Source organism: Bactrocera dorsalis, unplaced genomic scaffold (assembly GCF_023373825.1).
Source record: "Bactrocera dorsalis isolate Fly_Bdor unplaced genomic scaffold, ASM2337382v1 BdCtg130, whole genome shotgun sequence".
Lineage (NCBI taxonomy): Eukaryota > Metazoa > Arthropoda > Insecta > Diptera > Tephritidae > Bactrocera > Bactrocera dorsalis.
The window spans coordinates 1,111-14,405 of NW_026038181.1; the positions used below are offsets into that span (position 1 = coordinate 1,111).

At 34.5% G+C, this 13,295-nt stretch overlaps 4 protein-coding genes across 5 annotated transcripts; 3 read left to right on the top strand and 1 right to left on the bottom strand.

Moving 5' to 3' along the window:
* Positions 1-772: 772 nt before the first annotated feature.
* LOC125775286 (ankyrin repeat domain-containing protein SOWAHC) lies at positions 773-4,923 on the top strand (the record flags this gene model as incomplete). Its single annotated transcript, XM_049461797.1, is given in 3 exon segments — positions 773-862; positions 3,830-3,856; positions 3,975-4,923. Coding segments are annotated over 3 exon segments (863 nt in total), but the record flags the coding sequence as incomplete, so codon positions are not given.
* A 626-nt stretch (positions 4,924-5,549) lies between these two features.
* LOC105225297 (kelch domain-containing protein 4) lies at positions 5,550-7,493 on the top strand. The gene is made up of 4 exons (XM_011203695.4): positions 5,550-5,790; positions 5,854-6,159; positions 6,220-6,640; positions 6,718-7,493. The coding sequence occupies exons 1-4, from the start codon at positions 5,677-5,679 to the stop codon at positions 7,419-7,421; spliced, it is 1,545 nt and encodes a 514-aa protein (XP_011201997.2). The 5' UTR covers positions 5,550-5,676; the 3' UTR covers positions 7,422-7,493.
* On the bottom strand, positions 7,454-8,500 carry LOC105225298 (phosphomannomutase). Its single transcript, XM_011203696.4, has one exon. The coding sequence runs from the start codon at positions 8,340-8,342 to the stop codon at positions 7,569-7,571; it is 774 nt and encodes a 257-aa protein (XP_011201998.2). The 5' UTR covers positions 8,343-8,500; the 3' UTR covers positions 7,454-7,568.
* A 271-nt stretch (positions 8,501-8,771) lies between these two features.
* LOC105225296 (melanotransferrin) lies at positions 8,772-12,560 on the top strand. 2 transcript variants are annotated; one of them, XM_011203694.4, is made up of 9 exons: positions 8,772-8,819; positions 8,878-8,956; positions 9,185-9,618; positions 9,677-9,810; positions 9,870-10,030; positions 10,093-10,622; positions 10,711-10,875; positions 10,937-11,603; positions 11,661-12,560. In XM_011203694.4, the coding sequence occupies exons 2-9, from the start codon at positions 8,899-8,901 to the stop codon at positions 12,053-12,055; spliced, it is 2,544 nt and encodes an 847-aa protein (XP_011201996.2). In that variant the 5' UTR covers positions 8,772-8,819; positions 8,878-8,898; the 3' UTR covers positions 12,056-12,560. The 2 variants fall into 2 exon arrangements, with proteins under 2 accessions (XP_011201996.2, XP_049317755.1); XM_049461798.1 differs by having other exon boundaries at positions 8,801-8,956.
* The last annotated feature ends 735 nt before the right edge of the window (positions 12,561-13,295 follow it).

Here is a 13,295-nt window from a genome sequence, read left to right on the forward strand (position 1 = left end):
CATCTCTTATTTTAAACCTTCAACTCTCCAAATCACCGATACAATAACAACCCACACATCATGTAGTTAAAAAAAAAGTATTTAAAGAAACAATTAGGGTTAAGAGCGAACTCTCGTAGACATAATTCATTATAATTAATTTCAAGAATATCAGATTCAACAACGAATTACTAAAATCATTATGTGTTTGAAGTAATACGAGATACCGTTGAAACGTACGATATGGTCACATATTTAAACTGATATCTGTGATTGGTTATTACTCGGAAACAAACGGTGGCCCCATGTCGGCATTCGGCTTTTATCGTCTTTATTAATATTTGTCGGTTATCTGATCACCCTGCCACACTTCTGCCCTTATTATCGCATTACTGGAAATTCTTTTAATTGCCCAATTATAAGTTCAATATTTGCTCAGTAATCGACTGTGATTTTCGGTGATCATTCAGTCATATCAGTTATAGATATGACAGAGTGTAATAGAAACCCACGAGTGCTCTAAATGATATTAGGCGGAAGTTCGTATGTGTGCGATGGAAGCAACAATGACATTAAAATTCGGTTATTGACAGTTTAACGCATTTATTAGATAATTTAGGTTTTCGGGCGGCACTTTCAAACGTTTAACCATTTACCCAAGTAGCCGAAGTGATAAGCGCTGAAGCGATACAATCCGCTCCCCCCCAAACAATTTCGAACTCGATTAACAAACATACATACAATTTCAGCGATAACAACTTTGTTTGTTTTGATAAAAAATTTTTCATTACAGAGGCCAATCGGGATCTAACGGACTGGAGCGGCAACAAACCGTTGGATTACAGCAAACAAAGCACCAGCGTCTCACCGTCCACCTTCAGCAGTGAGTACTACAATGATTACTATGTGCATGAAATTGAACCCAACAATAACAACAACTGGGCGCGCACGCTTTTGAAAGGTGCCAGCGGCAGCAGTGTACGCAACAAAAAATACATACCGAAAGCCTACGCGACAATATCGCCGAACAGTAAGGCTGCCACTGTCTCGCGTGCCCAATCACTTATGACCGGCACAGCGCCCACTTCGCGTCGTCGCCCGAAAAAGGCGTTGGCCGCATCTTTATTCTCGCCGGAACAAGATCTTTTAGAGCCATGTGAAATGCTATCGCCACCCACTTCACCGCTCAGTCTTCAGCTAAATAAAAGCAATAACAATAATAACATTAAATCGCCTGGTACTCCAGAGCGTCGGCCGAGCGCTGAGGGTGGCGCTTCGATAACTAGTGGTGGAAGTGGTAAAAGTGGCGGCAGTGGCAGTGGCAGTGGCAGTGGTAGCGGCGGTGCAACACCAAAATCTACGGAAAAAAATCAAAAAGTTACAAAAAAAGGCACCACGCCACGACGTAAGGAGAGTTTCTTTCGTAAAACTTTGCGTGCTGCCGTCGCTGGCACCCAAACTACCAACAAGCCTGTGACTAATCAGCTGCTTGCGGAGTAAAACCACTACATTACTCGTACACCTGGCTTATGACTATTGTGGCATTTACAAAATATTTTAGTTGCGCTTAAAAAATCACTGTTATTTTAATTTTTTTAAGCTAATTTTTATTTTCAACCGTTTTATGGACATTTTTAATTTTATTATTTTAATTTTATGCAAGCAATTTTATTTCACTTAACTAACCTAATATTTTATTCTAACACAAATTTATTTTCGGAGGATTGTAACCGTTTATGTATTTATTCTTATTTTTATTTTATTTTATTTTTTTCTTGCTCGCATGATTTTTAATTGCAATTTTATTACTTACACCTAACTAAACACTGTTTCTAAATATACATCTATATATATAATAACAATAACTATAATAATACACTTTACTTATGTAGTAAACAATGCTTTGACGGCCGTTTTAGTAAATTAATTTTTTTTACTTTTTAGTATTTTATTATTTTTTATGTTTGTAAAAAATCCTATATGCATCTACATAATTAATATATTTTTTCACATTTCTTACAAATTTTGCAATTATGCTGAGTTAGAAATTTCAGTAGTTTTGAAAGTTAATAAAATTTTTTAAGTTAAATTTATTTTGAATTTTTAATCCGGTATATGGAAATTATTTTATTTTTTATTTTTAGATCCGTATTTGTGATTAAATTTAAAAAAAAAAAATTGTTTCAAATGTTAAGTCAATTATTATTTTTTATTTTTTTTTTTCGTAAAAGAACACTTAAACAGGCATATTTTTAAATATATACATATATAAAATCATATTTTTTATCTACATTTAGTTTAATATTAAAAATGTTGCTTTATTAAAAAAAAAACAAAAAAATGTTCCTCATACCGAACCAGGTTCTAAAATAAGTCATATTTTAGGGTTGACAAACGCATCAAGGATTACTTACAATCACAGTAGTCTTAAAAAACTAAAGTTAGTTTTTTGTTAAATATTTTTTTTTTTTTTAATTTTTTTCATTTTTTTTTTTTCATTTTTTTCATTTTTTTTTATTTTTTATATTTTAATTTGTATTTTTAATAAATTAAATTCACAGCACAAAACAAATATTTGAATGCATTATTTAAAAAATATGATCATCACTTAATTTACACATACACATTCATACAAAAATGTGTGTACTTTCAAATATAATATAATAAATTTATCTTTCATTCCTTATGCGCGCACTCAAAGCGGATAATGCTGAGAACGACGGCATATTATTAAACGCTCAAATCGCATGGTGTCTGTATAATGCCGCAAGTAAACAACTAACTATCATTTCTATGTACCCAAGAAAACAGAAACAACGTTTAAAGCATCACATTTGTTTTTAAAAAACGCAACGCCCACGATTTGCCTTTAGTAAATAAAAAAAAACAAAAACATTTGCATCCTACATGTGCTCATTTGTGTTCAAGAAAATGGTGTTCATCTATTCATAACGGCCTGCGCAAAGCATTTACCCATTAAACAACAAAAACTAAATTGTTCTTGAACCATTTCTAATAATTCCAAAATATTGTATTGTCGTCGCCTCAATCTTATATAGAAATTCAAGCGATGCGTCAACATGTGATCGAAGGTGGCAGCGTCGCTGGCAGCACCTTTAACTCCTGGAGGCAAGTTGAACCTAGCGCAACCAAGCCTAGTCGGCGTAAAAGAGTTCAAGATTTATTTGAACAAGCGATTGATGCAAGTGCTGACTAACGAAGCTCCTACAATTGCATTCCTTAATTTGTCAAATATTTCTCGTTTGTTTGGATTTTTTGACGTTTTGTGATGCGTTTTTTTATTTTGGCACTTCAATTTTCATTCTTTGCTACGTGTTCCATGTTTGTGTCATTTGTTTTAATAAAATATAGTTTGCACAAATTCTTAGTTGGTTAGTTTTAGACACTAAAATTTGTTTTTGTATTTGTTTTCTTAAATTACATAATATTTTGTACATATGTATGTATTTAAATTTATTTAGTTTTAGTAGCGCGTTGCTTTAATTTATGCAGTAGATATTGTAGACACTCTATTATCTGGTACTACTTCGGAAAACCTATATTGTAGTGTTTCTCTGACGGTAAGTAATTTTGAGTTAAATTTTTATTTTTTGTAACTTTTGCACTCATTTTTACTTTTATTTCTTTTTTTCACCATACTTTGCACTTTTAAGTCATTAAACATTTTTTTATGGAGCACTCCGTCATAAGTATGTATGCATGTATTAAGACTCGGCATTTGCATGTACATTCGCATATCTTTTATTTCAAAAAGTGGATCTTTTGTGTTTTTTTTTTCAAATTTTATAAATTCAACTAAAATATCGAATTTTTCTTCGAATCCTTACAGAAATCAAGGCAAAGAAAAAAACTACAGGTGAGCTCAAATATTTAGTCGGTCAACATCTCAACTAATTTCTACTTATTTCATTTTATATTTAATATGAATTTTTTTAGTTTTCCTATAACTAACCGTTGTCTTTATTTATTAACAGCGGAAAAAGATTCCGGATTCCTTCGGATTGGTTCTTTGAATGTCCGAGTGAAGAAGACAACCGAAGCATTCAGCAACTTCTTGGGAGTGGGAAATGGGCACACGCTCTCCCAAGCGGGAGCAGCAAGTCGCCATCACCAGCGGTCTCACCAACACCGTCTGCAAAGTCATCGTCATCATCCTGCCGCTGGTATGACACGGAATCCGATGACGATGAAGACCAAACCCTCAGGCACTGATACGATTAGCAGCAAATCTAGTAATAAAAGTAATAACAAAAAGCATAATATAAGCTCACGGGCCAGCGTTCCGGTCAACATGAATAGTTTGCAGAGGAAATTTGAGAAATTACATAAATCATGGGGTTCGGCTGATAATATACAACATCATGTTGAAGATGACCAAGATGACAAAGAAATGATGCCACCTCCAAAAACCATCGATACGCTTGTAAAAAAGAGACAAAAATCCATGACAACACCGGCAATGCGCTCATCGGTGCCATCGTCGCTTGTAACAGATTCACCACGTGATTCCATTTCATCATCGAATTCGAGTACGAATCTAATAGCTGGCTACAGCAGTATGCCAACAACACCAAATCAAAAACGTGCGCCTCTTGGTCGCGTTCCGTCAGATGCGCTAGTTGATTCGGACTCGGATTGTGCTTATGGTTTCGATTCGAGTTGGTCGATGAATGGTCGGACTTCGGCGAGCAGTGGAAGTTTGCAAGTTCCACAATATTGAAATCTATGTAAATATGTATGTATGTACATAGGTGATATTGGAGATAAGCGGAACTATAAAGCCTATTAATACTTATGCTCTGTGTATATGTGTAATATGATTAAATTATATGCTTGTATACTACTTAAATGTATTGCTATCTAAAGCCATGAAAAATACAAAATCTATATAACTTAAATAAATATTTTTATAAAGTTTTTAAATGTTGGAATTTCATTTGAACGCGTTGAGACGTGGGCCTCTGGCAGTCCTCATACCAATCAGTCGTTTTGAAATAGCTAATTTATAGCTTGTAATGCTTTTTATACCTGAGCAGGTAAGCTAGAAAAGTAAAAACAAACTTTTTAAATTTTTATGAGCTATTTTATCCGTTCAAACACCTGTATGTAAATTTGAAATTGAATTTTGACAGGTTGATTGCTCTTAGACAAGCATAAATAAATAGCGACATCTGTTGACAATTCCTTATTGCCTAGTGACTTTGCTAAATCAACTCGCAGATATATAAAAATGTTTTGGGGTCAGTGTATTAAAGAAAACATTAAAGCAAAAATACTTTTTTGAAATAAGATAAATAAAAAAATAATTTAATAAAACATTTCATAACCATGAAGTGTTTGAAAAGCGCTCCTTTGATCATCATTTATTTTTTTTAATTTCCGGCAAAAATTTTTGTACAAAACTATTTTTACAAACTCACTATTTTTAATCAAATAATGATGAAAACTAATAAATAAATAAAAAATATTCTACAATAAAATAGTTTTCATAAATCCACAGCAAATTAATTTATTTCCTAATTTTTCTATGGCTCTGTGCATACCTGCTGTGTTATTTGGAGAATTGCGTTAAAAAGCAACACTGCTTCATACACGTGCAACCGGTATTTTATTTATAAAATTTTGCAATACACTTTAACTAAATTACATTAAACATTTAAATTTATTTTATTAATTATGGGTAAGAAGGATAAGAATAAGAAGAAAGGTAAAGGTGCTGAAAAGACGGCAATGAAAACGGATAAGAAATTGGCAGCCAAACAAAAGCGTTTGTTGGAGAAGCTTGGTGAGGTATGTTGTTATAAATAGTAAACAATTATAATAGATACTTTAACTCGCCATGACAATTTTTAGACTGATATAGCAGAGGTGGTAGCTAAATTAGAGGCTGAGGAAACACGGCGTAAAACCGTGACGGAAGAGATTTGTTCACCACCAACGCCACGTTCAAATTTCACTTTGGTCGCTCATCCAGAAAAAGAAGAGCTCATACTTTTTGGAGGAGAATTTTATAATGGTCAACGCGTTTGCGTTTACAATGATTTGTTTTTCTATAATATTGCGAAAAATGAATGGAAGCAAGTGCAATCACCAGCAGGACCAGCACCACGTAGCGGTCATCAAATGGTGGCTGTAGCAACGGATGGCGGCCAATTATGGGTATTTTTTTATAAGTATGCTATTTTATATATTCTAAAAAATTTTTACATTTTTTTTAAGGTTTTCGGTGGAGAGCATGCCAGTCCGTCGCAGCTGCAATTTTATCATTATAAAGATCTTTGGGTGATGCGTATGAAAACGCGTACATGGGAAAAAGTGAATGCACCAAATGGACCAAGTGCCCGTAGCGGTCATAGAATGGTTGCGAACAAAAAACGTCTATTTATTTTCGGAGGCTTCCACGATAATAATCAGTCTTACCGATATTTTAACGACGTACACATATTTTCTTTGGAATCATATGTTTGGTTGAAGGTCGACGTAAGTGGTGCCCTTGTACCAGCACCGCGTTCCGGTTGCTGTATGGCAGCTTGTCCCGATGGCAAAGTGCTTATATGGGGTGGTTATTCAAAGGCAGCAATTAAGAAAGATGCCGACCGTGGTGTTGTACACACAGATATGTTCTCACTTGTGCCTGATAGTAAGTTTTTTCTTATAAACTTTTGGTAATTACAGTCATGTTCATATTTTCTAACACTTGTGCATTTTATATTGCAGAGACCAATCCTGATAAATTTAAATGGGTCACAGTAAAACCTGGTGGTTATAGGCCACTGCCACGGAGTAGTGTTAGTTGTACGACAGCTCCTAATGGTAAGTCGTATTGTTTTGGTGGTGTCATGGACATTGATGAAGATGAGGAAGATATAAAAGGACAGTTCGGCGAAGAGCTTTTATCATTGGACTTAACTACGCAAACCTGGCGATTATTAGAAATAGCTAAAAAGGAAAAAAACGTTAACAAGAAAAACAAAGAAACAACGGCGCAGGATGTCGAAATGGAAGTGGCTACAAACTCTGCTGAAACCACAAGTACAGATGGCGTATTTACCGTTACAGTGGCAGGACCTAGTATAAGTAGCAACGCGTCTTTACCGAAAGTACCCAGTTTGTTTCCAAATAGACGACCGAAGAATGTGCCTTCACCCCGCATGAACTCTGGTTTATGCGTCTCCAAAGGTGTCCTATACGTATATGGTGGGCTTTATGAGGAAGATAACAAACAATACACATTCAACGATTTCTATGCTTTGGATTTGCATAAATTAGATGAATGGAAATCTATCATTACCAACGATATGAACGCACATGAATGGGTTGACAGTGAAAGTAGCGATTCGGATGAGAATGATGATGAAAGCTCTGAAAGTGATAGTGACAGTGATGACGATGAAAATGACGCGGGAATGGAAACTGATTAATTGTTAATTACAATAATTAATAAACTCAGATATTACATAGATGTTCGTCTTTGTAAGTCTTTTAGAAAAATACTTGGCATTATATTTATTATTAACGATTCGTATTAAATGTTAAAAAATCAAGCAAGGAAAAATATAAAATGCAATTTAAGGATTGGAAAGTTGCAGCAATTCTGTAAGTATACGGCGCGTGTCTTCAGGCGTGGCGACTTTATGCGATATCACGCGTGGGTCAATGAAAATTTCGTAATCGTTGCCGCCGGGTTCAGTCTTATCCCCGAAAAAGTGTATTTCTTTAAATTTGTAATTGGCCTCAATATATCGCAGACAATATGTTTTATCCCAACCTTTTGGAAACACGTCAAAACTGATTTGGCCACCAATACTGTATTGTAGATCAACATCTGCCAATTCTTTTTGAAGTGTTTTAATCATTTCTTCACGCACAGGATGTTTTTTCTCATATTCGACGAACATGTTTCGCTCCGAACGCGTACATTGTCTACCCATTGGACATACATTCATCATACCATTTCTAAATTCTATGAAAGTACCACGCTTAATTGGCAAATCCAATTCGGACAAATAACGAAGTACAAAATTAATAAACCGTTTCAAAGTGGGCTCGCCAAGGTATTGTATTATGTTTTGTTTTCCAGCTTCTTTCCCATGATCAATTTGCACTAAACCATTTTCAGGGAAGAGGAAATCAAATTCCTCAAGTATTTTTTTACCATTTAATTGTTCAAACATTTTTTCCAAATCAGAACCGCCAACAGTTGCAATATTTGCCCGCGGCTTCACTTTTGAGTACAGGAATGCTTCGAATTCAGGTTGAATATTGCTACGTGGATAGGTCAGTGTACCATCCACATCAAAAAGCAATAACAGTTCATCTCTTTGTAAATTTGTTGTCGACATTTTACACAAGGAATGATTTGATTGCACAATACTGAGGTAATAAGACGTAAAATATTAAAATAAGGTGAAATTGTTAAATACAATGGATAATGGATTTCAATACTTGATTATTTAAAGAAAATCCACGTATCCAATTGGGCGAACTGATAACCGGTCATCAGCTGATACAAAGTAATAGGGTTGCCATAATTAAATTAAAATTATAGTAAAACAAATGGTAGAGAACCAAGCAAAGGTACTAATAACATAATTAAATAAAAAAGAATCACTAGTATTTGCACGAATTGAAATATATATGTAAACCAAGAAAATTTGTGTATAGATTAAAAAAACCAAATAGTTTAATAAAATCCATACATGTGATGTTTTGAAGCTGTACCTAAACATGCTCTAAATTTTTCTTTAGTTGACGTTCGCTGTCATTATTTCACTTTGGTATTTGCTTTGGCACTGCCGCCATTGTAAACATTTTGTTGGGTGTGTCATTTCATTAATTGCTGTAAACAAAAATTTTATATTTTAATTTTTATTGCAGAGTACTAAAAACTACCTCAAAATGTTGCGAATATGTTTACTAAGCATATTTATATTCCTGTTACAAGGGAACGATATAGGTAAGATCAAAAGAACAATCGATGCGAAAGTTGCTTAGTTTTGATGAGGAAGAAAACATGACGCATTCCGAAAGCAACAATTGATGGGGCGTTGCTTAATTTAATAATGTTTTATTATTAAAAGTAGTGATATTAGTATAACATATAAGTTCATAGTAATTTATATTTTATCAAACCTATAATTTTGTAATTATCCGCAAGTCACACTTAATTTTCTTTCATTTACAGATGCTCAACATCACTATGAAAATGAGCGACAAGTTAAAAACATAATTTGGTGCACCAAATCACTTGAAGAACAATATAAATGTCAAAACCTCACCGTTGCTATTGAACGGGATCGAGCTTTATTTGATGATGCTTATTTGAATCTCACATGTTTTTTGGGCTACAGCGCGGATGAATGTATTCACCATATTGATCATGAGAAAGCACACGTAACAACACTTGATGCGGGTGATGTTTTTACGGCTGGTAGATACAATTCCTTAGTACCTATTATGCAAGAAAAGTTTGCCGGAGGTTTGGCAAATTATCACGCTGTCGCTGTTGTCAAAAAGGACACTTTGCAAGATGTTTACAGTTTAAGAGATTTGCGAAACAAACGTGCCTGCTTCCCGTGGGTGGGTAGCATGGCCGGGTGGATTGTGCCCATATATACGGTAACTATAATTACAATTTTTTTTTTCATATTTCGCTAATATTCTTTCTTATATGCAGTTGCAACGTGAGGGTGGCATGGAAGTAGTTGACTGTAACAATCAAGTCAAAACCGCTGCCAATTATTTTAATAATTCTTGCGCCGTGTACTCATTAATCAACAAATACAATCCAATTGGAGATAATTCTGATAAGTAAATGTTAAAAAAAATTTCACTTTGTATGAATATTTTAAAATATTTTTTGTCCACAGACTATGTACGCTGTGCACAGGTAAAATACCTGGCGGTAGATGTTCTGCGAAAGATCCTTACTTTGGCTACGATGGTGCATTCCGTTGTCTCCTCGAAGCTGGTGAGGTGGCTTTTCTACGCGACTCAACAGTCACGGAAATGCTGCAAACTAACGAATTCAGTAAGCTGGCTACAATATAAGTTCTTAAATTTTTTAAATCGAATCCTTCTTCCAAAATAAAGGTAGTTTATCACCTGATCGCTTTGAACTGCTTTGTCGTGATGGTCGCCGGGTGCCTGTCAGCGAATATCGCCAATGCAACTGGGGCGTTATCCCCTCCGATGCAGTCGTCACATCCTCTGCACGAAATTCATTCGAACGAAAGAAATTTCAGCAATTTTTAAGACGTATAATTGAACTTTACTCAGATGCTCTGCGGGAAGAAGCGAATGAGCAAAACAAACGTTTAAATGGCGAAGCGGGAAATAATTTCAATTATAATGTAAATAATAAAGATCAATACGGTAACACTTATGGAGTAAATAGCAATAATCCGTATAATTCAAATAATCCGTACGACACGTCCAATACATACAACCGAAACCCTTATGATAATTATGATGGGGGTAATAGCGGTTTCCGCAATGATCGTTTGGACTCAAGTTTCACAACGGACCGCAATTATCCGGAAGGTACGAACGAAACCATTCTATATGAAAAATTCCGAATATTTGAGTCACGTCGTCATGGCAAAGCAAACCTTATGTTTCAGGTGAGTACTTTGAACGTTTGAAAAATAATTTAATATATAAATGCATTTTCAAATTAATTTTTTTTTATTGTCAATGGTCAAATTGCAGGATTCTGCACGATCGCTAATATTAATTCCAGAAGATGATCAATCATTTAGCAAACATTTGCAAGACACAACCACTTACATTTATGGCATACGTGATTGTCCAGTACCTAGCATGACACTGTGTGTAACATCCGATCCCGAGCTGGAGAAATGTATTAAAATGAAGGTAGGTTTATTTTGCTTTTATTAAAATTGTATTTGGTTAAGTCACATCCTTATACCCTTAGATTGCTTTAAAAGCGCAAATATTAAAACCTGAATTGATATGCAAAAAGGAACATTCGCACATTAATTGTATGCAATGGATCCAATCTGGAAAAGCTGATATCGCCGTATTTGATGCAGGCGATGTATATACTGGTGGTTTGAATTATGACTTGATTCCTTTTATGTCTGAAGTTTACAATTTGGGCGAACCGGAGTATTATGTTGTAGCCGTCGCAAAGGAAGAAGATCCGGACACTGAACTGACATATCTAAAGGGCAAGTACACATGTCACACAGGCATTAACACAGCTGCTGGCTGGACCTATCCAATGGCCTTCCTCATATCGAACGGTTGGATACGCCCATACGGTTGCGATTCAATACGTGCTGCTGCTGAATACTTCACGAAGTCGTGTATACCTGGCGCTATCAGTAATGAATATAACACTGGCGTACCCTACGACAGCATGTGTGATCTCTGTCATGGCACCAGTTATCGTTATTGTAGACGTGATGCATCTGAAGATTACTATGGTCATACCGGTGCATTCCGTTGTCTAGTGGAGGGTGGCGGGCATGTAGCTTTTATGAAGCACACCACTGTTATGGAAAGTACGGGTGGCAAACGTAAAGAGTGGTGGGCGCGAAATACACTGAACGATGATTTTGAATTACTTTGTACCGATGGTAAGCTACAACAAAGAAATTTGTTTTAACTCTAATTAAACACATAAATTATTGCAGGTACTCGCGCTGAGTTGCATGACTATAAAAAATGTAATTTGGGTAAGGTTAAGGCAAATGCGATTGTAACGCGTGGCGGTGTTAACTACAATGACACCCAAATTAATGCATACATTAATTTATTAACCTACGCCCAACAACTGTACGGTCGCAAAAATACCGATACGTTTAGTTTTAGTATGTTCTCTTCGCCGATGGGCTTTTACGATCTAATCTTCCAAGATGCCACACGTCAACTACGTGTCATACCACCTAATCAACGTCGCTACGACATCTACTTGGGCAGCAACTTTATGCGTGCTCGACGTATCACTGATTGTTATGCTGGTGCAGCACAATTAATGGTTTCCATACCGCTTTTCTTTATGGTATTTACTTTTCTGTTAGGGTTTTGAGAAGAAAATTATTCCATCTATACTTTAGGTATTTAAAAAGAATTACTATTTTTTTAAACAATATTACTAAAATAATTCCAAAATAGTTCAAAAATTGACACCTATAAATACCTTAGGTTAAGTATAAAGAAGGTATGATTTGTTAAAGCAGCATTCATAAAAAAATGTGTGCTTTCACGTTTATATATCATAATTTCTACAAAACAATGTACGCAGTGCATTTTGCAACATAAGCACAAAGGTAGATTATTTTACATCTACACACTTATGTATCTCAAATAAGCAAATTGTTGTCCATATGTATTCTCGAATAGTTCGTAATCAAAATATTTAAACGTTGATTATTAAGTGCCTTATACTGAAACATTCCGTCCAAATTTTTTTATGTAGAAATCCGTCCAATTTTTTATATTTATAACGAAATATATACACACAACAAATATGGTTTACTTAAATGTAACTAATATACTTGAAATTGTATAATATAGAAATGCTCTTTTGTAAAGATTTCTCGAATATTTATTTTCATTAGTTAATTTTACGAATATCGTAATTTAATCATAAAATCCTTGTCTACCTTAACTACTGAAAATATCTCTTGGTGGCATTCGTAAGTATTGAAAGTGTTAAAAAGTAAAAAAACGTTTCCTTTTAGTAGTGAGTAGTAGTCAATTTCATGTTTCATACAGGACAAATGCGGTCCCTTATACAAATTTTGGCCAATAAATTAACAGAAGCAACTATGAATAATGTGATTGTTGTTGTATCGGTATAAACAATTACTCAAACCTTCACGGTAACTAACACTAAATAGCTTTGACGACATAACAGTTAAAGATAAAAGAGAGTCCATTCCGCTTATGTAGCTCTGACTGTTGTGGGAATGAGGTGTTTTCCACAGTTTTATTTGTGGTTTATACGGAAACTTTGAGAAAATTTAGGAAATGGTTTAATATGGAAAATTTTCCCAACTAAACCAAATAAATTCCTATATTCAAAACAATGTATTTTAAAAGAGGGAGGAAGTTGACTAGAAAAACGTTCAGCGATTATTTGACGCTGTCACAGTGTTGGAAAACATTATAAACAAAATTGTCAAATATTGTCACATATTATTTTAAATATTATTTATCTAAATAAATAGGTGCAAATTCGAGAATATTTTTCTTTGATTATGAGATTTAAAACAATTAATTTTATATTATTAAATAAAACCACTTAATTTCGCTATTGATGAACC

What these genes read in the sequence shown, in the direction of transcription:
- LOC105225298 (XM_011203696.4), bottom strand. Translation starts at nt 8,342, where the DNA reads ATGTCGACAACAAATTTACAAAGAGATGAACTGTTATTGCTTTTTGAT.
- LOC105225297 (XM_011203695.4), top strand. Translation starts at nt 5,677, where the DNA reads ATGGGTAAGAAGGATAAGAATAAGAAGAAAGGTAAAGGTGCTGAAAAG. An exon ending in CGGATGGCGGCCAATTATGG is followed by an intron (nt 6,160 to 6,219) that starts GTATTTTTTTAT and finishes ATTTTTTTTAAG; the next exon opens with GTTTTCGGTGGAGAGCATGC. An exon ending in GTTCTCACTTGTGCCTGATA is followed by an intron (nt 6,641 to 6,717) that starts GTAAGTTTTTTC and finishes TTTATATTGCAG; the next exon opens with AGACCAATCCTGATAAATTT.
- LOC105225296 (XM_011203694.4), top strand. Translation starts at nt 8,899, where the DNA reads ATGTTGCGAATATGTTTACTAAGCATATTTATATTCCTGTTACAAGGG. An exon ending in ATTGGAGATAATTCTGATAA is followed by an intron (nt 9,811 to 9,869) that starts GTAAATGTTAAA and finishes TTTTGTCCACAG; the next exon opens with ACTATGTACGCTGTGCACAG. An exon ending in TGAATTACTTTGTACCGATG is followed by an intron (nt 11,604 to 11,660) that starts GTAAGCTACAAC and finishes AAATTATTGCAG; the next exon opens with GTACTCGCGCTGAGTTGCAT.